We start from the raw sequence: 23,924 nt of genomic DNA, 5'->3' as shown, positions 1-23,924 counted from the left end.
TGCCCCTCAGACATGAGCACAGTTAAAGACAACTGGGGCGCAAAAGACCAGAATTATTGTCTAGTCTCTGTGCATGCGTACGTGTGTCCATGTATGTGTATGTTTTCCTCTTTTTTTTCCCCTAGCAGTTCCAGATCAGTCGGTGGTCTAAGGCTCTTTATATGATTCTTGCTGCATGTTTGAAAAAGAAAAACGTTCTCTGCCATGGACAAATGCACAGAATAATAAAGCACCAAAAAGTATTTCACATCTTCAGTTCAAAGAGCCTGTATAGATAATGTCACTTACTCTGTGCAAACTTTGGAGGATTGTCGTTAACATCTGTGAGTGTAATTGTCACAGTTGTTGTGCCAGACAGTCCGCCCATATGCCCACCCATGTCTTTTGCTTGGATGACCACAAAGTATTCTTCTTTGGCTTCTCGGTCCATATTAGGAAGAGCTGTTTTAATTATAGCTACAATAAAAAGAGGGAGAAAAATAATCATGACAAAGAAAAAATTAATAGCTAATTTACAAAAGCAGAGACCTACTTTCACGTGTAATTGTGTTTAGGCCAATACCAGTATATCTGCCAAATATCCAGTTAAAGTTGGCTCTTGTCAGTACCAAGGTAAAGAGAATTAAAATATTGCCAGAAAAGTCTATTAAAGGTCTCCAAGCTTTTATCCAATTAAGGGTACAATGCAATTATAAACCATCGGGACACAATCGATAAACCTTTAGTTTTTTTTTGTTTTTTTTTTTAATATATATATATTTCTACAACTGAATTGATGAGATTCATTTTGATCCCCATCCTTCCCTCTTCCCCCTCCTTCTTAGTTTCTGTTTCCCTGCACGCCTGGCTCCAAAACATCTGAAACATTTTGGATGGTTTTGTTTTGGAGATTCATAGCTTCATAGATGTTAGGGTTGGAAGGGACCTCAATAGATCATCGAGTCCAACCCACTGCATAGGCAGGAAAGTGTGCTGGGTTCAGATGACCCCGACCAGATGTCCATCCAACCTCCTCTTGAAGACCCCCAGGGTAGGGGAGAGTACCACCTCCCTTGGGAGCCCATTCCAGATTCTGGCCACTCTAACTGTGAAGAAGTTCTTCCTAATGTCCAGTCTAAATCTGCTCGCTGCTAGCTTATGGCCATTATTTCTTGTAACCCCTGGGGTGCCTCGGTGAGTAGAGCCTCACCAATTCCCTTCTGCGCCCCCATGATGAATTTATAGGCAGCCACAAGGTCGCCTCTCAACCTTCTCTTGCAGAGGCTGAAGAGGTCCAGGTGCCCTAGTCTCTCCTTGTGGGGCTTGGCCTGCAAGCCCTTAACCATACGAGTGGCCCTTCTCTGGACCCTCTCCAGGTTATTTACATCTCTCTTAAAATGTGGCCCCCAAAACTGGATGCAGTATTCCAACTGCGGTCTGACCAGTGCCCGATAGAGGGGAAGTATCACTTCCTTGGTTCTGTTTGTCATGCATCTGCTGATGCATGATAAAGCGTAGTTAGCTTTGCTGATGACTTCGTCACACTGATGACTCGTGTTCATCTTGGAGTCCGCTAGGACTCCGAAATCCCTTTCTGCCTCCGTGCTGCCGAGATGTTTCGAAGCCTTCCATTTCATTTTGGATTCAGTATTTCGGGCACTGAAATACCTCTGAAACAAAACAGCTGACAACATTTTGCACAGCTCTACCATAAAAGCCCTGTTATCTGGCATGAGTGAGGAATGGTGGGTGCCGGGTATCTAAAAATTCTGGTTACCTGAGGCTGGCAGTTTTGGGCCGGATGCGGAGCAGGGGGAGCACTGGGCAGATGCAGAGCAGAGGCAGCGCAGGATGGTGGTGGCAGCTGCCACATGTGTGCTTCCCACCCACCCCCTGCATCCAGCCAGATGGATGGAAATTCCAGTTAATAGAGTAATCTGGTTAGTAAAATGGCATAGAGCAGGGCTTCTACTGTAATTAGAACTGGATGAACAATCAAAAAAATAGAAAGGTAAAGGTAGATATAGTATGCCCTATTGTACAGACCAATGAGGCCTGCTGGGGCAGTGGAGGCAGGGCTCCGCTGTTTCTTTAAGCATGGCATGAGAAGGAGGGGATCCGGTCAAAACTATGCACCAGCTGCCTTTTCCCTGAGGTGTTCCTGGTGCACACTGGACAGGAGACTGGGTAGGCCTCAGGGCCATGCTAGAAGTAGAAACCCACCACTTATCCTGGGATCAAACCCAGGCCTTTCCAGTATATAGGTATCCAACAGAGCTATGAAGTTCCCAATTAAAAAAAAAATATATAATGGTAAACTAAATGACAGCCAGTGGAAAAGGTTGCGATTCAGTTGTGATCACTCTAATTAAGGGCGGGGGGAAGAACAAAAAAAGAAATGGACCAATAATTATGGAGCATCTATACATATTAAATCAAAACATGGTATATGGTAGTTTCTCTGGGAAGGATTTTCTCTTTTTTCCCCTTTAATCCTGTTTTTGAATCATATTTTTAATGAAATCATCTGTCTGTGAAAAGAGAGCAAAGAGTTCAAGTTACTGAATCATCTTAGTAGTAAGTGAAGCGTAAGAGTGCCAAGGGAAATCTAATCCACCAGTGCAGTGGTCTTTTTTAAACCACTGTGCTGGAGGATTCTTATCAGGCCTGGGGAAGACTGTCTCTTTCCAGGGGCCCATAGTCACAGAAGTGTGAGATGGATGGCACTGCTTGTGTGGAAACATTTACAGGAACTCTGTAAGATCTTAAGATACATTTTTTAAAGACAGGGAAGAATTAGATTATATGGCACATTACAAAGAATTGTATACAATGGGCATACATACCATTGACAAATCATACACCCCTGTATTCATTAGCTTTTAAGAAAAAAATACAAATATCCTTACAAGCCAAGAAAAAAAAAATCCTGGGTTTTCATGTTGGCTTATAATCAGGATTTCTTTAAAATAAAATCACTGAATCATTACTGGTCCCTTCAAATACCTCTTACTCTCGCATATGAGTTGATTTCCACTAAATACTATCGAACTTCAGAAAAAAAGATGCTTTATACGGCAGCAAAAAGACTGAATCTCCAGGATTGTATGAATCCTGATAGTTACAGTAAATTATATAGACCAAATTCAGAAGCAGAATATGCAGCTGCAACTCTGTTAATGCCAAAAGATTTTACCTGTTTGCATCAGCCCTTAATAATTTCCCCTAATACACATGCAGTGGACTGGGTTCTCCTCCTCCTTACTGTTTTGGATGACTTAGCGTTAAGGCTAAGTTATTGGTACATTACAAAAGCTTTTCAGGGACTTGGGCTGGGTCAGATAGAATCACTCTTATCTTCTTAATAGGTAAAACAGGATCTGGTCCTAATTATATAAAATCATGCCAGAGATGAAAAGAACAGGGTTGCTTCCTGTTATATCAGCCTGTGTGTCGGGCACTGCCTCTGAAGTCAATAAGAGTAGCTTTCTCTAAAAGGAGCCACCAAGTTATGACTTGATGAAAGGGACTTTACTTGTGTTTACTTAGTAATTAATTCAAAAAACAGCCCTACTGAAATTAGTGGGACCACTTGTGTCAGATGCTATTAATGATGAGCAATGCTAGCAGAACATGGTCCATTATGAATTTTCCTCTTATTGGGCCTGAGTCAAAGATCATTAAGGCACTCTTCAATGAGTCTTAAATCAGGACCACATAAAAGTTTATGGATTATTGAGTTTTCTCGAGAGAGTTTTCTCTAAAATCTGTTTTCTCTCTAACTCATGTAGTTAATTTAGGCCTCCAAATGACTTGGAAAGGACCACAAATATTTTGTGGATATTATGTTCGAGACAGTTTGATGAACTCCAGACTCTCAAGGATTGTTCTCCATGGCATATAGTTTAACTCGTCTCCAAAATGTGACACAGGCAACACTGCACCTATCGTGTGGAGAGAAGGGAGTCAGGGAGAGTAAAATAACCTCAGAACAAACTACCGAACAAAAACCCTTCTAAATCAGAATAAAGGCTCCAGATTTGATTTTCAAAGAACAGAAGTGCTGCATTACAGATCCCCACACAGCCTTGTCAATTCAATGTTTTTATACATCTCCCTTCATGAAGCTTCAGTTCATAAACCCTTTGCCATGGGCCACAAGTCACAGACAAAGGTAAATACCAATTTCAAACAAAGCAAAAATGGTACAAAGCAAGAAAAAAAAATAAAAACCAACAAAACCAAAAATGATTGCCACAGTTAGTGTTGTGGTCTCTGAAGTGTAACAAGCCTGAATTACAAGAGTTTACTATCAGCACCAGTATTTCTATATGCAATATCCAACAAAAGAACAAAAGTCTCTGTTTCTTCTTTCAACCAAATTAAGAAACATTAAATGCTGCTCTTTTCTGTGCATCCTCACTTACATATGTCATACGATGATAAAAGGAGATGATCAAAAGTTTTGAGTAGATTTCAATAGTAACTTACAAGTCTTTTTTTCTTTCAGTCTATTTGCCAATCCTCAAACTGTACACCCAGGAACTACTGGAACTTTCAAACTTGCCTTCACAAACCATTCCACCAAATCAAATATTGATATTTATACAGACTCTAAAGCTCAAAACTTGAAGCTGGTTGAACTACTCTACCATTATTTCATTCATTTAAAAAATAAATAAAAGAAACCCCCCAAATTTAGATTCTAATGGATGAAAGTGGGGAGTCAAGGACTTACGCCATATTGAGTCAAATGGGGAGTAAGAAAAACCTGAGAGTGGTTCAAGGCTAGGTAGAAACATAATAAAAGCTGTGTCAGTGAGATAATTAGAAAATATTTCTATGCACTTTCATTATAATCAATAAATAGGTATCTAATAGATCGCCCATCTATGGGGCCTCCATTTGAAAACAGTGACAAGAAAAGAAATATAGTGACAGGCAAAAAAGAGAGAACCTACAATTCAAAAGCGTACAAAAATGTCCTCTAAAGTGAAAGTCACATTTTTAGGCTGTGTTGCTTTCCCCAAACAGCTATTGGTGTCATACTGCTCAATAGCAAATAAAACAGCTGCAGAATGGGATTTACTTTTACAGTGGTCCTAAATGCATACACTGAGCAATTTGCACAATCTGCCTCACAACTTGAATCAGTTAAAATGCACCCCTGTGGACTACTTCCAAAAACCTATTTGGAAGAACATACACTGTCTCACACTGGAAAAGATCAGGGGAAAAGAACCAAAATGTCAGAGGCTACAGCTAGCAAGGGAAAGCAAGCAGCACAAAGAAACTTGGATTTTTACTTTCTGTTGTCTATTCTCCACTCTCTCTATTCTATTTCAATGTCTATTTTACAATTGTTTCATAAAACTCCACATAACAACAATATAGGATGAACATAAACAATAAAACACAAGCAAAAGCTTTACAAAACCTGTCTTGGAAGGATAGTTCATCCTTTCATCCCTACGAGATTTCATCCCAAGCGATCTCATGTGCTCGCATGTTTCTCTGGAGGATTCCTGCCATGTCAACATGCCCAACTTTTGAAAGGACCATGAAAGCCTGGAACTTGGAAAGGTACTTTGATTCATTACTTTGAAAGACCTTTCCCATCCGTCTATAGAACTGTGGTTCTTTTGCTCTTAATCCCAGTACTATCTAATATATTGCCAATCTATGGGGCCTCCATATCGTGTCATAGATATTTTTCCATTCACATTTTAAATGATTTCAGAAATCAGTGCTACGAACAGACGGGAGTAGCAAAGATTTTATAGATCTGTTAAGATGTCACTTGACCACACTCTTTCCCTAAGTTTTTTTATTAAGACTAAACTTCCATCTGGGTTATAATAGCTTTAATAACAGCTAGCCATTAAATCTTCCCCGTGGGAGAATTACCTACTTTTAAATGCTCTCGTTTTTTTTTTTTTTTTTAAGCACAAAAGATTGCATTTTTTATATTGACTTTATTAGAATCTGCTAATTCTGACTTCCTCTCTATAAACTGGTCAATTACTGTACTGTCTGTATTACACTCAGGTGTACATATATTTTTAATAAAAAGTCATTACATTTATTACACAGTTCCTTTGGGTTAGGAGCTTGCAAGCCTAGTTGTCTAATTATGCTTGGAATAATTTGTACTTTTTAATTGGGAAGCTAGGATTGTGCATGCTCTACTTCCCTGTTCACTTTTTTTTTGGAGCTTTAGAAGGAAGAGGGCACAGCTTGCTTGTTTGTTAAACAAAAGATGGAGGACAAATGCTGTTTTATTATGTCTCTTATGTACTGGCATCTCTATACAAGAACAGAAGATTAATTTTTTAATTCCAGTATATTTTCTCTTCATTGGTGCAGCTGCTTTCTGAACCAGATTACTCTTAAATGGGCCACTCAGGTCTTCCTTTGCATATGAAATAATATATTCTACTTTTTGTTATGTGATAAAAATCTCTCATAGTAGGATTATAGTATATAGAATTCAATATATAATATACATACATAGGATTGGCCTCTATTTGGGGTTCATAGTTGTAGGGAAATAAGTTGTTTCTCTTTTTAATTCTCTGCCATGCAATTAAGTCATTTGGGGGCAAATATTTAAAGGTACTCAGTGGCGGTTACCTTAACTAATGGTGAGAATAAATGTGACGGTTTTAAGAGTACAGTAAGGCAATTAACATTTTGTACTGCAGATGGGAACAACTGTTCTCTATGGCCAATGAGGAAAGGACACAAAGAAAACAGTTTAATTTGAAGCAAAGAAGATTTAGGTTGGATATTGGGAGGAAACTGCCTAGCTGTGCATATAGCGAGACATTGAAGAAGGTTGCCTAGGGAAGCTGTGAAATCTTCACCACAGAATATTAAGAACAAGTGAGATGAGCAGTTGTTTGGGATGGTCTAGGTATATATACCTCATCCTCCCTCAGTGTGGGGCTGGGACCAAATGATCTTTGGATGTCCCTTGCAGCCCAACATTTCTGTGATTCTAAACCTTGATTCTTGGGGATTACATTTTATTTCTAATACTGCTTAGCATAATTGTAATTGTCCTGAATATCACAGGAAGAAAGACAAGGCACCATCTGTGCTTTGAATAAAGCAGACCCCCTGTTGAAAAATATAGTATGTGCTCATGTAATTAAAAACTGTATTATAATGCATACATACATTTGATAGGGAGGAGGAGAACACATTTGTATAAGTGACCCTAATTCTGGCATTTTCTAACTTTGCAGTGATTGACTTGGAACACTTAGTATTTTCTTAACATAGGGCTTTCTCTGTAATTATAGAAACTACAGACAGGCAAGGCTGGGATCTGAAAGCTGCCAACTCAAAATGTGTATTTTTATCATGTGTCTGGAGAATGGTAGCAGAGTAGGTAGCATCTTGCCACTGGTCCAGAGGTGTAAATCCTGGCTTTACTAAGGAGTTATTTCAAAGGAGGCTGCCATCAAGCCAGCTGTCAATAGATACCTTATTGTTTGAGCTGGGGAGGTCACAGAGGCATGGACATAAAAGCTGGTTACATCAGTCCCACATGTACTATTGGCTGTGTTAGAGAATGAATTTTAACCAACCAAACCCAGATGGATGGCTCTTCTAGGCTCAGGCAGACCTCAACTGACCTATCCAAATCCTTCACCCATCTATATCTAAACGCAAATCATATAAATCTCTTATTCTTGTAATACTCTATATCAGTCTACTGCTCTTTTCTGGGAGAGAAGCCTCACATGAGCCAAAGCTTCATGGGTATATCACATACTTCTGTAGTGCATTTCTGTGGGTACTGCTATTTAAAGAACATCTACTCCCTGCTAATAGTTCTTTCTGCTGGAGCTACAAATTGGAGGGCCTTTAATGCAGGCAAACAGGACCCATTCCTAAGTTTTGTTTCTCAGCACCAGAGGCTGGCAATGGCCTTTCCTAGTTCCTGAAAGAGGGATCTGAATCAAGTTTTCTGGCTGTGACCAGGCTTTCCAGACCCTGCTTTACATTTCTGGTTTATCCCTAATTATATTCATCACAGCAAATCCACCAAACATGATTAAGTAGGACATCAAAGTAAATTTAAAAAAAACAGACCTTCTTCCTTCAAGTTTGGAAAATACCTCGGACCAAACAAAGCTAGTAGCACTGAGCTATCAATCCAAAATTTGAGAACTGTGACTTATGGTACTACTAATAATCTAAATACCAACACAACAACAACAACAACAATAGTTATTATCAGTAGCAATATTATAACACATATTTGAGAGGCAGAAACATTCAGATTCAAGCCCCTCTTGATCATAAGTCATTCTGCTTTTCCAACTACAAATTATCTAACATGTTTTTAAACATCTCCAAAGAGGTTAAACCCTGCCCTTATTAATATGAAAAGACAGCTCTTCTCTTCCTGCTGCTGATGGCTTCAGTCTTTCAGCCCTTAAGCAGAAGAGTTGTCCTTTAGAGTATTGAACAAAAGCAAGGACTGCAGGATTGAGCCTCATGTCTTTTGCACTAGAAATCTCTCTACAAAATCCTCTCTCTCTACTGGGTCATCACCAAGACAACTTCCAGGATCTGCTAAGGAGGACAGTTAGCCTTATAAATGCCCTAGCACATCTCCTAGGGATAAAGTGAGCTTAGTAAACAATGTCGGGAAAAATGGCATGGTAGCTTTGAAAAGGTGGGAGTGTAAGGGCATCTTCAGCACTGAATCTAGCACTGTCAGACCAAAAAAACTATGGTAACTGTAGCCACAACCAAACTTTAGCTGTCCCATTTTAATCTGACGCCCTATAGATTTCAGCAAAGGTACTCTGTATTGACAACAATGTAATTGTGATCAGTGCAACTGTGATTTTTCCCTTCAATGAACAAGAACCGGAAAGATGATGTGGAAAATAATCAGTGTTAGGCTCATAACAGACTTCTCTATTAACCCTCTCCCCATGGCTAATTCAAAGACTAAAAAAAAAAATCAATCTTGAAAGACATTTATTCCAGGAACACTGACACTGAGAGGTGAAAAAATGTGTTATACTCTTCTCCACTACACAATGGCCCTAGGTTGTTATAGTCTTCTGTAACCTTCTAAAATGACCAGTTTGTACCACTGTATGTGTAGTTGTAATACTGAAATTGTTGGCAATGGGCTTCACACTTCACGTGGCTTATTGAAAGGAGTGGATCAGTTTCTACTTTTTCTGAAAACTAAGAGGTCAAATTCTGCTCTCAGTTGCATAGGTGGAAATCCCATTTTTTCAGCAGCTGGTAACCCTGTGCAACTGCTGAAGGTATTTCCATGCAGCAAAATTAAGGTGTGACTATAGGGCATGCCAGCCGCAAGTGTAAGCTCTCCAGAGATCCTGAGTACATGCTCTTGTAGCCCGTCCTACGGGACCTTCATTATTACTGTCACTTTTGGCAACACAGGTCAATGAGCACGTGATTGAGCTGTGCTTGCATTTTGCAGGGGGAATAAATTTGGTCCAGAATGCCCCACCACAAGAGCTATTCTAATTTGTTTAAAGGCAAAATTTAAACCTGTGGTATTTGGTAGCAGTACTACACAGCTGGCAGCTCAATCCAGGCTGTGAACAAGTCCTCTCTCTAAACCAGGGGGTGGGCAAAATGCGGCCCAGGCCATTCTATTCAACCCATGGGGCCCCTAAAAAATTTAGAAAATTAATATTTATCTGCCCTGGACTGCCTGTCATGTGGCCCTCGATGGCTTGCCAAAGCTCAGTAAGGCCCACTGCCCAAAATAATTGCCAGCCCCTGCTCTACACAAATCCCGCTGGTTAAATTTACACTATTTCGAAAGCCTATATTGAAAATTTCTCATCTCCCCTCCCAGACAGTTCATTGCACTTCCGTCTTTGTTGCAGATTATTTCTTGTATCAAACCACAATTTTTCCATTACTCTGTCTATTCTGAGAGTGTTACATTGCCATTTTATCAGGCATAATTACAGAAACAGTCCCTTCCCGTCGCTCTTATTAACACCTCTCAAATATTTGTACTGTGATTTCATATCCTTCCTTAATCACCTTTTATATACTTTACACAAATTAAGTTCAATCAAACTCACATGACATGTTGCATTCTTTAGTGGGTCTCACCTCAGCTGCCCTGCTTTGAACTTTTTCTAGGCTTTCAATAGCCTTTTTATAATGAAGGAACTTATATCTGCATGCAGGATTCTCAGGGCATTTAAATATTACTATATAATGTAACATTATTAATAAAATGGGTGATTTTCAGGCTTGACAGGAGAAATAAATTGTCAGAAACATCTGCAGTTTTGGAGAGCTATAATTTATGCTGTTCGTGATTATAGTTTATTTGTTTTCTGTTGTACTAAATTCTGAGCAGCAAGGCAGAATGGGAGGAGGGAGATAAAAGAGCAAAGAATCAGAAGGTGCTGAAATACAAGTCGCGCCTGATTATCTGCAGGCAGTTTTCACACATTAAATTTGCATACTTATTTACATGCCCCAGCTTGAAAACCACCAGGTATCTCAGGGAGGGAGGGATATGGGGTCAAATCTTGCCCTTCCCATGCCTCAGTTAAACATAGGTAGCCACATAGGGTATGTACAAACATTTGCTGCATCTGGCCTATGATCATGTGGCTTACTTTAAGACGTGTAATGGTAGACTGGAAGCAGTGAGTAGACACTGGCTGGTGCCAGCAGCGGTGCAGGGTGCCTGATGCACATAACTCAGGGTGGGACTGGTAGTTCCATGGAGGGGGCTTGCTGGTATCAGGGGGGCCATTAGGTCAAGCTAATTGTAACATCTGTATGTCACTGTAACTGCAGTTCTTGACACTTACATGGAGTTCTGGATACTAGTCCTTTTATGGTGAACTAGGATTGCCCAGTGTGCACACCTGCAAGAAGTAAAACAGAAGAGGAGATGCACAGCTTTTAGCTTAGTAGTTAGGGCACTTGCCAGGGAAATGGAAGAGTCAGGATCTAAGCTCCTTTTGCCTAGCCAGGACCTGAGCCTGCATCTCTGGGCTTTGTCATAAGCTCTAGCTACCAGCCTATACCCTTCTCACTACACTGGGTGAGTTTCTCATTAGGAACAGAGGTCTAGGCTTCTAGCTCTCTGCACTGAGAAAGGACCTTTCTCTTCCAGGGCAACATCCTTCTCAGAGAAATGCACACTTTCTGGTTTCTATCCTTCCTTCCGGCCCCATACAGCTCCCCTTTTCAGCCATTCAGTACGCTAGCTTCAAGAGAAGAGGAGGACTAGAGAAGGGTCTGTGCAGTGCCTAGCTTATAGCCTTAAATCCAACCCGGAAATTTATCCTGATGAGGTCAATTTACACTAACCCAGCAGGCACTCCCATTCAAATCGGCTGACTTGAATTCAGTCCTTCATCTGCTTATTGAAATCAAAGGCACTTTTCATTCAGTAAGATATTTTTCAGCACAAATACTGGGAACATAACATAGCCTTCATATCTTAGGTCCTCTGCTGAGACTTCCAGCATGAGCGTTAATTGCTGAAGCTGTGCTTTCATATGAGCCCCCCTCTACTACAAACTACATTAGTTTCATACAGACCAGCTCCAGAGTGGAAATGACATTTGCTCACTAATACTCAGAGCTAAATTCAAGCTACTGACCTATACATGCATGCCCCCACAGGAAGCACTCTCAACTCTCTAAATCTCCCGAGTTGTATTTTGAAAATGTTTTATTCAATCAAGCTCTGACCATGTCATTCTGTGATCATTTCCATGGCAGCAGCTTTTAATATTCTTTTAAAACTTTTATTGCTTTATAAATATAATTTAAGGGTTTTGTTTGAACAACATACTGTGTCTTCTACTATACGAAGGGGATGACTGACTTTGCCTCATTCATGTAACCATGTTTCAAAGATAGTGTAGGAGTGACATTATTTCAGTAAGTTCATATGAAATGTAAATAAGTCAGAGTTGAAAATATATTTCTTCTGCCATCTCCATATTGTGGAACAGTGTCACTTCAGATTATACTCCATTATGATAATCATATTGTAAAACTGACTGAAAGGATTTAATATCCTTGGTAAAACTGAAAAATGAATACTGTTTTTGAGCTACATCTCGGAACCCTAGAGGAAAAAATCAGTGCTACCATGAGCTTGTAAATTATCGAAGAATAGATGCAATTTGCACACCTTTACAAACAATTTTCGAACTCCAATTTACATGCAACTAATCTGGAAAAATTAAGCTGCATCTCCATATTGGTTTGACACATAACAGTCATGATTTTTGGAGGTTACATTTATTTAGTCCAATATGAGTTACATCACTAATTTGGTTTCATAACCGTGTAAGTCTGACCTGTCAAACATAATTTCCGTCTTTGTTTTAATATTTTTTCCCAAACTAATGAACCAGCAGCTGTGTTAAAACTCATCTCTAGAAGATGGTGGAAAAAGGGGAGAATTACATCCATAACTGAAAAAAAGGTGTTCTCCCCATACCATAAAAATGACATTTAATGGAATAAGAATCCCTAGATTGCTTTCTGTCATGGGCATACACCTATATAGCAACATTTGCAAATTTGTAACTGAAGAAATACTGCACGTGTCTGCATTTTTTTAATGCACAGTAATGGAAAAATGACATGGATCATCTGCCACTAGTTATGCCTGCATATCCATCAGTATGGAAGTGCTCCCACAGACAAAATAAAAAGGGGTATCAAAGTCTCAGCCAATGGTCTGAGATCCTGAAATCTGTTTGTGACAAATAGCTGGGTGTAACAGAACAGGGGTAAGACTCCACTTAGGGCAACCTTGAAGTACTACAGGCTTCATATACACCTAGAGCCAGGTCTTGTAGCTCCATATCATTTTTACAGCAAGGTCCAGCCAGTGCAGAATGAAGTCCAGGGAGTGGGTTGGCCAGTGAAGTGGTAGGGGGAGAGGTGACTACGGAAGCTTCTGGCAATTCTGCTCTTCTGCCACAGCCAGAGGCTGAAGGACCATTGTAAAAGAAGTATAAATCAAGGTCATGCTTATCCAGAATTAAACCTGAACAGAAGAGGAACAACTACTATAACTGTTATTTGCACAGGTGTGAATCTGGCCGTATATGTCTATGTGTATATGTGTGTGTGTGCGTGTGTGTGTATATGTACACACATACACACACACATACACCCACACATTTATGTATATATATTTATACACACACACATATTTTTGTATACACACATATATGTGCATGTGTACAAAATTTGTATGTATACATATATAGATACACACACACATTTTTACATCACCTGCACTTGCATATATGTTTGTTCATCAGTAAAAGAATGCTTTTTTTCTGGAACACAGCACTAGAGAAATGATATCCGTTTCAAGTGTCTGCACTACTTCAAACATATTTGAAAGATTTTGCATTTAACATGGATGTGTGGAAATATAATCATGGGGAAAATGTAGAAAAGCATTACTCTCTTTGAAGTATTGTCTCCTTTTGCAGGATCACCTGCAAATTTGCTTCTTTTTCAGACAAAACCTTAGTCTGACCCACTCAACTAAGTCAATATGGTTGCCCATTGTCATAGTCAAGCACATCCCAGGAGTTAAAAAAAAAAGAAAGAAAGAAAATACCATACACATTCTCATGCACAGGATTAATAGTACCTTTGCCAAACCTGTTTGGTAATTTGTTTTATGGGGAAATGACTAGTTATGATTGCTTGCATTGCTAGGGTTGAAGAAATAACCTGACTGTCTACTTTCATTCTGCGTTCTCCATTAAAGCCGCAGGCATCTTATCTTGGTTAATATGTGCCCCTCCCTCCACCTGTTCTTGTTAACAGCAATACTCTACAAATTGTAAAGCTGCTGAACTCCAGAGATTCGGTCATTTGCATGTTTTATGCATCGCTACCTCAGGAAGGTGAAATTTACAATGCCACAAACGGCTCAGAATTGTATCTATAGTTGATATATTACTACTGGCTTTACAGAACTTCATGTAACAGCCCATAAAATTGCCCATAGTATGTAAATGATATTATCATACCTATTGCTCCCAAATATTCAGATTACAAGAAAATCTGCAGCATATTTCTTTACCAATTTCTAAAGGCAATTCTGCTCCTTAGAACAACTTCAGGTGCAGCCTGTATTCTGCTGTTTTAACCTTTACAGTTCTTGTGTAATGGGAACTCTGTAGTTTGTATAGACCTACACCATTTTGATTTGCCAATAAACAGAGCATTTCTTTTTTTTATAGGAGTACACTGGTGGTGTTTGTATGATTTAGCATTCATGATTTCCCTATGGGAGTGAGGATCTACCTTAATGACCCTATCTATAGGAAATCCTGCAATATTTCAAATATAAAGCAATGAAAATAATACACAGGCTTATCTGAAATCTCATGCCCCATGTAAAAAATGTGCCTCTCAGCTCCCATGTCCTGGCAATCCACTTCATAGGTAGAAGTATGGAGGGTAGAATAGAGTCTGTGGGGCTCCACTTATCACAGCAGTAGGCAGAAAGCAGGAACAGAAAGGGTGGGATTATGGCTCCACGCCTAACATACCAGCCAATATAGATGTGCTCATATAAAAGGTCATGTAAGCTGTACCACATATACCATACACAGCTCTGGAGAGAGGAGAGAACCAGGAACCAAACTGGGGATAAACGAGTAGGTACACTCCTTGGGTCTGCAGTAAATTGCAGAACTAAACACTACCTCTAAGGGTTTGTAGCAGGGTTTTCAACTGCATTTTAGAAAAAAATAATTTACCATTTTTTTTAATGCTGCTGCTCACTGATTTTTTGATAACTGAAAATTAAGATGAAAACTTAATGGTTGTGGAACAGGAAAGAAATCATCATTTGCAGATTCACAAAAAGAGTCTCAGAATTTTCACTGCCTTTTATGACCATAAAACCCTGGTTTCTTGGCTGATAAATTCTCATTTCACTACGTTAAGCAAAATTTTAAAGGAAATAAACCTAAGGCAAATTCACAAATTTTCCGGTTTGGGATATGTGCCATGAAGATCATCTTGAACAGAAGTAATGGGCTGTCTTTTCCCAGGATACAGCTTGGTGTGAAAGCTGTTGAGAAATGCTAAAGGACAGGAAATGTGTGCTGTGAGCTGTTCCTTAGAAAATAAGACATTGGTGATGGGAAAGGCCCATTAAATCATCTAATGATATCCATCCTCTCACTTATGCAGTATTGTTGTATGAAATTAAATCATCTAATTATTTCCATCCTCTCACTTAAATCACCTAGCGATATCCATCCTCTCAGTTATGCAGTTTTGTTGTATGGTGTTTAGTACTTTCTTCAGTCTAATTTCAAATATTTCCAGCCTTGGGAATTCCACTTGTTCCCTTGGGTAATGATTTCACTGCCTTATATAACTCACTAGTTTTTTTTCCATGATATTCCGACTAAAGTTTTCTTTTCCTTCATGTCATTCTGTTATTCCTGATATATTCCTTCTCGGAGTCTTGTAAACTTATTTGTCTTCCTAAAAAGACTCTGATGTCTGAAGCAGACCTTAAACTAGATGTTGAATTCAATGCATTACCAATATATCTAACTGAAGTCATTACCATATACAATAATTTGTAATATCTGAAGTGTGAAAAGTATAATAGAAAAAACAAGCCATATATCCTAAAATCATGAAAGGGATTCACCAGAGTTAGGAATTTGCTCCTGTATATGCTGTTGCTTGATGTTACATATGTGATCTTTAGCTTGGATAAGAAAACTGTTTCCTGAGAAGAGGGACTCTCCCCTATGTCACTCATACCATTCTCACAGCTCTGTTATTTTATTGCATTATGCTCAGATTTTTTTCATAGAGTTGATTCACATAAGGTGATTTCTAGAACCATGGCTGCTTTTGATTTTTTTTTTTCAACCTCCCCCCAAAAAAACATTAGTAGGGTGATTTTAACATACAGCAAATCCATAAAGTAATAGTATGGATCCGCAGATGCCTTTACATTTTGACATAGTTGATGAAATAAAAATGATTTTTCCTAGGGCAAACTATCTGAAGCCAAGCAAAATTGTTAGTTGAGATGAACTCTGATTTATTTTAATTGAATACAATTTAATTATTTTTTTTTCCTGATCAGACCTTCTGTGGCGTGCTTGGAAGATTTCTTATTATGCACTAGGTGTGATACGTATGTTCTACCCTTAAGCAGCAAAGTTATTCAGGTCATTTGAGGGTCTTCTAAAATTAGATATATTTTCCTTCTTCTGAGACCAGCACAATTGAATTAACTAAAATCAGCCTCCATTAGCAAATAACTTCTATGAAAAACAATATCAAATTGCCGAAAAAAATGCATCTAGTATAGTTCTAAGTAGCTCTGCTGTAAATGTGAGAAATGCAAAATTAACAATGAGAACTTGGCTTTATTAGCAATTGTTTGAGACGACCTGCATATCAAACACACATTCACGGTGCTTTCTCGTGTGACTGAATATTCATGTTAATAAAACATTATATCACAACTCAGTATAATGTTCTTTCCCTTTCTGGATCCCTCAGATAAGAAAAAAAAGTCAAAATATTTCTTAACATGAAACACAAAGTAGACTAATTAAAACAAAGCTAACTCCACAGTCTTTACCCAGCAATGGTACAATTCTCTCTTACTGAAAAATAAATCGTATTCAGTCAAATCTTCAGGACAAATTCTGCAGCCTCTAGGTAGGTGTTAGCCGTACAGCATTCACATAACCTTGAATTTTACTTCAGTAACTTGCAGCACTGGCCTTCGTTTTACTGTCAGTGTCACTCACTAACATAGGTTGTTTTTTTTTTTTTTGTTTTTTTTACTTTTGCAACATTAGACTGTGGCAGGTCAGTAGGGGGTGCTCCTGTGTTGAGCCACCCACCTCCTTGTGCCAGCCACACATGGTAGGCAGCTTACGTTACCCCCAAGCTAGTGAGTGTGCTCCAGGAAGGGGGTCAGCCAGATGCGAGGCACCCTTAGGGAGGCACTCGGAGCCTGGAAGGTGGTCGGGTGCAGTGAGGTGAGTGGCTCAATGCAGGAGCAGCCCCTACTGGCCCACCACAAGACCATGATGGGAAATGAGTCAGGTACTTGTGAATTACAAACTGACTGATGCCAGCAAACACCTACTTAGGCACCATCTTTAAATTTGCTTGAGTGACATATGCAAGCAGCACTTTTGCTTATGTGAATATAACCTAGAGATTCATAATTCAGGGTCACCCACCTGTGTGTGGTTCAATTGAAAAATAAGGCTGTCCTTCCAAAATGCTATAAACCAGCTTTGCACTGTTTCCATAAACCGGATCGTCTGCATCTGTAGCTGTTACTTTAGTAACAAAGGTACCTAGTTAAAAAATACATACATATTTAATTAACATTTCAGGTTTTCCCACAGGTACGTGCATTTCTTTATTTAAAAAATCTATTTGCTTGAAGTTATGCAGAAATATCTGAGGTAGGATATATTAATAAAAGGGAAAAAAGTCATCAATCATGACTTATAATATTTAGTGAACACAGTCAAAACATTTTCCTTCAAAAAGAAATATGCCACCACACCAAAGTCCTATGTAAAGAAAAACCTTTTAAGTAGCTGTATTATTTAAGGTTCCTTTGTAGAATGCATTTTAAAGCTTCTTGTTAGATCTATGTAGACTTCAAGCATTTGCAAAGGAATTATATCAAAGGGATATAAAATACAAGGTTAATAATACAATATAATATGTTGCATTTAAGTTTTGAAAAAGCACATTTGAAAGAACCTAAGTTACAGTGGCTGCATAGAAAAGAAATCATAAAAAGGGATTTTCTTTCTTTCCTTGGCTTCCAGCTACAGTGATGACTTGATGTGGACAGAGCACTGACTACTGTCTCTGAAATTAGTCTCTATCACTGGGGGGGGTCTACTGCCCAGTCACTGGTATATATTTTTTCAGTAGTTTGTCCAAGAAAGAAAGCAAAAGACGAAGAAATTATTCATTGAATTTCTTAGATTACACTGTAGCTTCTGATTGTGAGCAAGGTGCACCAAATGAAATTTAAGCAGGCCCCATTACTTTTGCCATAGACTTTTGGAAAACTTAAAAATATGCTGATAATGCTAATTAAGTCAATGCATATATGATAAAAACAATATCTAGTGAAGGAGAGAAATGGAGCTGCGGCAAGGTTCAGCCCTGAATTACGTTCCCAGGAGCTGGAACATGTATGGAAGGGGAAAGAATTACAGCACCCATCAAAACATTTACCCTGCTCTAAGTCTATTACCATTGCCTCCTTACCTCATTGTGCTGTTGAACCCCAATTATACCTGGCTGTTAAATAGGAATGTAAGAGTAGCGGGACTCCTTTCACCTTTTCCCCACCCCTCACTTCCTGTCCTTGCCACATGTGAGGGAGGCATGAAGCTGCCAAGTTTTGTGCAGCTCTGTGTACGTCTGCATCTTGGTGATGATTCTGCATACAGCTGTAACATGTAGGTTTCTGGCCTGCACACTTAATGTCATGTAATAGCTGGGGTAAGATACGGGGTTGTACTACAGCAGAGGTAGTACGAGCATAGGTAGAAGGAGGCTACCGTTCACTGCCTCTCTGTATGGATGGTAGGGGGGGCCTGGGAGAAAGGTGAGGCCTGTCTGGAGATATCTAGATATGGGCATGGTATGCGGAAGGAAGGGGAGAGAAACAGATAGATGGGTTTTAGGATGCCTGAGAGTCCTGGGTAGTGAAGGTTGTGGGAAGGGTTGTGGAGATGGGAGTTCAAGATAAAGAAAATTGATTTTGGTGAAAATTGGAAAAACAACAAAAGGGGGAATGGGAGTCCTCAGTAACTGGGAACCCAGCAGCTTCTTCGATCTCTGTAGCTTCCTAGAGAGCCAAAAACTCACTAATGACAATATGATTTAAATCCCAAATGACATGGGTATGAGGGGAAAGAAATAACACTGATGGAAAGGAGCTGAGGACGCACAGAGAACCTTGCAAGAGGATGGAAAGGGACTCTCTAAAAAGGCAGACAATAGGAGGATGGCACACAGGGAGGATGTGATGGAGGAATGCAACAGGCTTCTGCTATGTCTGCAATATGCTTAACCCACAGAAGCAAGAGCCTGCCACCCTTTCACTATTTGCATTTAGCACATATCTAAATCTGGTATTGGCTTGCTTTTTATCATTCAGATGCTAGCAAGAACCTGTCAGCCTTGCCATCGTGCAGGATGCAAGCTGTCAAACAATCTGGTCCTCCCCTCTCGCAGGGCGCCACCCTCCCAACAGGTTGCATGCCACACATTTCCCAGCTGCTGTGTGACAATGTGGAAAGAGAAAGAGATTAGTGCATACCTCAATTTGTTTCTAGTTAAAATAGCAGCAGAGATGTTTTCAGTCACTTTGGGGAGTGGCAGTAGCTGTGAAATGTGTGTTTTGTAACCTGCTCAAACAGCAGGGGTGTGCTCAGCGCAGCAGAAGATGTACAAGGGAAGGGAGAAGATATGGCTCATTCACTGAACAGCTGAAACTCTCGCCGGGCTTCTAACCTACTGATGGTTCCTTTCTGTGCTCATGATATTCCTCTGCACCTATAGCTCTAACAACAAAAACCGTGGACATATTTGAGAACGTGTTTTGCTCATTTTGATCTGGACTGAAAGGCTTTTTGTTTGTTTAAAAAAGTTTTTTTGGGCAGTTCGAAATATTTGGGACGTCAAGTCAGCTCTGTCCTCGTTTCACCTTAGGCCTTCTCAAGGACTCTAGAAATGTCTATTCTGAGCTCACGCAGCTTAGCTGGATGATGGGGAAGTTGAATTTTTGATAAAGGCATCCTTTATCCCAAGTGTTCACTAGGCATTAACGTTGAATATGCCATAACAAAAATCAATCAAGTTTTAAAATTTGCTTCACAATTCGGCAGCAGAGAATGTATCTCCTTTTTCTTGTGATATAGTAATTTCACCACTTCCCCTGTTAACAGAGAGACCTACATTTCTTGGGTTCAAATCAATCAATCAAGAGCACCCATTTTGTGCCAGGCCTTATTTACACAGTCTATAGAAGGGGAAAATGACCATGATAGAGGAAGAGAGAGATTGTACTAATGGGAAAGATAAAATAAGTTCTAAGTCCCCAACTCCATTCTCCATGTTACAGCCTCCTCGATTAAGAGCTTGTCATTCTCTGAATTCCAAGATTACCTCCATCTTATGCATTATTTAATATCCCAATCCTGTCCACTTTTAGTGTGGAAAATTATTTACAGCAGATGTAAACAATCAGGGCACAAAGAGTTATTTCCAGTAATGAAATGAATGTCCCAGCAGTTTAAATTTTCTGTACAAATAATAGTCTTGTATTCCTTAATCTTTCTTTCAAGCTGTGCCTACATTCAGGCTGTGGCAGCTGTGAACTTGCCACGTGCACATATGTAGCTCAAATTGACACAAACTGGGAATGTATGTGCTTAAAGGAAAAAAAAAAAACCCTTGTTCTGCTATGGCTGCAGAGTATTCTGCCTACATCAGAGCCAGGACAGTTCCACTGCACAGGGGAAAGCAGGATGCTGACAGAGCCTGCAACCTGCTTCGCTCTCATGTATTAATCTGTGTTTGGGCATGAAGGAACTTTATGGAGGACTAGTAAATCCTTGCAGACAGGGGGCTGTAGCAGCCCGTGAGGCTAGTGCTGCTCTGATATGTGATCTTTCAGACTCCTTAGGTCTCAGATCATGACCTTGGGCTCTGAACTTTGAAACAGCATTTTCTTATTGCAATTTTACACTACATATAACTAAGTAAATCGGTCTTCATATACCACAGATGCATGCCCGCCCTTTTTTTTTTTCATTTAAAAAAAGAACATTCTACATTAAGAAAAACCCAAGGTCGCATAGCAAAGCATTCATTACCTGCTTGTCTTTTGAAAGTGTCCCAAATTCTATCCAGAAAATAAGCAACCGAGGTTGTCTGTCTGTAATTTTGACGGCCTTTGGCATGTGTTTGTTTCTTTGTCAGTGTTACAACAAACTCATTTAGCCAGAGAATATAAATTTGAAATGGTGCCATTTTTACAAGAAAGCCAGTTTTGTAGTCCAACTCACTGTTGTCCTATTTACAATAATATAGAAGTTTTACATAATCCGGTCCAACAACGTAATGGTTGTTTCTCTTTTTTGTGTGCATGTGTACCTGGTGCTGCCTTATAACACAAATCCACTTCTAGATAGATCTGCAGGCAAATTTTAGCATGTTCATTTTAAAACTTTCTGCATCTTTCCCAAGACACATTTCTGCAATGCTAATGACACCATGATTAAATATGGACTGCAAAGAGGTTCAACAGATTTTAATTAATGAACACTTCTAATGTGATTTAACTATTAACCATCGCTGATTGTTTCACTCTGTTAATGTCAGGTTTCATAGTTTCCCCTTGCAACATGCTAACAACTAGAGACATAATTAACAATAAAAGTATTTTTCTATGGGTAGGTAAGAAAGCCTCTGTCTGCTGACAAACTAAGATTAAAAGCCTTCATAAAAAATAAGATGTGTGTGCTTGGGTAATGTCATTCTGCTGTTTTGGCTATGCTTTTTATGTGCAAGTCAGGATACAGATTCTTCACATTAGTCAGAAAGAAAAATGCACATGCTGCCACGGGGAGTAGAAAAACAAAGATTCTGGTGTGGCAGTGAAATGTGTGTATTGGAAAAAAATAAAACTTGTATGTCCTGGAGGACTGAACACATAGTCAGCATCTGAAATTTACATGAATCCATATTCAATGAAGCAACCATTTTGTTGAAATATTGTAATGGCTGGTGAAAGTACAGAAATGTGACTGTATTGTAGTCTAGTGGGACTACGCTTTCTTAGTTTCTCTGGGAGTTGGGGGGGGTTGTTTTGTTTTGTTTTGTTTTTTCCTTTCCTTGTACACTCTTTACTCTTTCCCATCCCTAAACCTGGCATGCTGAAATTTCCAGTTGCTTTTGGAGAACCAATCAGTGATTTGGCAGAACACAAACGGTATATTTGCATTAAAAAAACTTGTTATTGTTTACCAACTGTTAAGTTTTCTTATGAGAGTCAAGGCTCTTAAAAAAAAAAACCCCACTTAAAATCTTGAACTAGAATTTTAGTCTGGCTGATGATAGCTGTACAGTCACTGATGGTCAAAACAACATGTTGTTTGCATTCACTAGGTCAGAGAAGTGTTCTTTCCAAAATGAAGCCTTTGCCTGACTATCCTTCTTTTCTATAATCTCACAGGTAGCATGACAGTTGTTGTCATGGTAACTATTTTTTATTGAATAACACTGCAATAATCTCATAAAAACCTGTATAACTTCTTGACATGTAAATTATCGCTGCCTTGAAGCTGAAGGAACTTACTCTTTTCTTTTTCATTTTTTTAAAGTTTTAAATGCGTCAAGATGAATGCAGTATATTTAATTCATACAAAGAGATTGGGGGGAGGGGGATTATATTAAATTCACAATGCATGGAATCGTGTATCCAGGTATTCCCAGAATAACAACTTCCTAGTACAAGTATTGGAGAAGCCAACTAGGGGCCACGCTCATCTTGACCTGCTGCTCACAAACAGGGAAGAATTGGTAAGAAATGTAGAAGTGGATGGTAACTTGGACAGCAGGATCCTAAGGAAAGGAAGGATGGAGAGCAGCAGAGTAAGGACTCTGGACTTCAGAAAATCAGACTTTAATTCACTCAGGGAACTGATAGGCACGATCCCCTGGGAGGCCAGTCTGACGGGGAAAGGAGTCCAGGAGAGCTGGTTGTATTTTAAAGAAATCTTCCTGGCGGAGCAGGAAGAAATCATCCCAATGCACAGGAAGACTAGCAAGTAGGGCAGAAAACCAGTTTAGCTTATCAGGGAACTCTTCAGTAAGCTAAAACACAAAAAGGAAGCTTATAGGTGGAAACTTGGACAAACAACTAAGAATGAGTATGAAAGCATTGCTTTGGCATGCAGGGATGAAATCAAGAAGGCCAAAGTGCAACTGGAGTTTGCAGCTAGCAAGGGACATGAAGGATAACAAGAAGGGTTTCTACAAGTATCTCAACCACAACAGGAAGATCAGGGAAAGTGCGGGTCCCTTACTGAACAGGGGAGACAGCCTAGTACCACATGATGTGGAAAAGGCTAAAGTGCTCAATGCCCTTTTTATCTCAGTCTTCATAGGCAAGGTCAGTTCCCAGACTATTGCACCTGGAAGCACAGTTTGGGGAAGTGGTGAGCAGCTGACAGTGCTGAAAAAACAAGTTAGGGACTATTTAGAAAAGCTGGATGTGTACAAGTTCATGGGGCTGGATGTGATGCAGAAGAAGCTGCTAAAGGAGTTCACTGATGTGATTGCAGAGATACTGGCCCTTATCTTTGAAAACTCAAAGTGACCAGGAGAGGTCCCAGATGATTGGAAATAGGCACATATAGTGCCCATCTTTAAGCAAGGGAAGAAAGAAGATCTGGGAAACTACTCTCTGGTCAGTCTCACCTCAGTCCCTGCAAAAATCATGAAATAGGTCCTCAAGGAATCCATTTCTAAGTACCTAGAGAAAAAGGTGATTAGGAACAGTCAGCATGGATTAATCAAGGGCAAGTCATGCCTGACCAACCTGATTGCCTTATTTGATGAGATGACATGCGTTGTGAATGCGGGAAGAGCAGTGGGCAATATATACCTTGACTTTAGCAATGATTTTGATACAGTCTCCCACAACATTCTTGCAAGCAAGCTTAAGTAGTATGGGTTGGTTGAACGGATCATAAGATGGATATAAAACTGGCTGGATTGTTAAGCTCAAAGGATAGCAAACATTGGCTCAATGTCTAGTTGGCAGCCAGCATCAAAGAGATCAAAGGGAGAAGGAGAGCACACAAGCCTCC

The 23,924-nt window shown here is 39.5% G+C and overlaps 1 protein-coding gene across 4 annotated transcripts in view; it reads right to left on the bottom strand.

The window, feature by feature from the left end:
* Positions 1 to 23,924, bottom strand: part of CDH8 (cadherin 8) — a 214,640-nt gene that overhangs the window by 89,574 nt on the left and 101,142 nt on the right. For all 4 annotated transcript variants that reach the window (XM_019535904.1, XM_019535903.1, XM_019535906.1 and 1 more), the window contains exons 4-5: positions 17,250 to 17,369; positions 289 to 456 (exon numbers count right to left, since the gene is read on the bottom strand). In XM_019535904.1, the coding sequence (XP_019391449.1) occupies positions 289 to 456; positions 17,250 to 17,369 (288 nt within the window). The remainder of the gene's footprint in view (positions 1 to 288; positions 457 to 17,249; positions 17,370 to 23,924) is intronic.

Source organism: Crocodylus porosus, unplaced genomic scaffold (genome assembly GCF_001723895.1).
Source record: "Crocodylus porosus isolate Cpor-Errol unplaced genomic scaffold, CroPor_comp1, whole genome shotgun sequence".
In the NCBI taxonomy this organism is placed as follows: domain Eukaryota; kingdom Metazoa; phylum Chordata; order Crocodylia; family Crocodylidae; genus Crocodylus; species Crocodylus porosus.
This window is presented reverse-complemented; position numbering and strand designations above follow the sequence as displayed.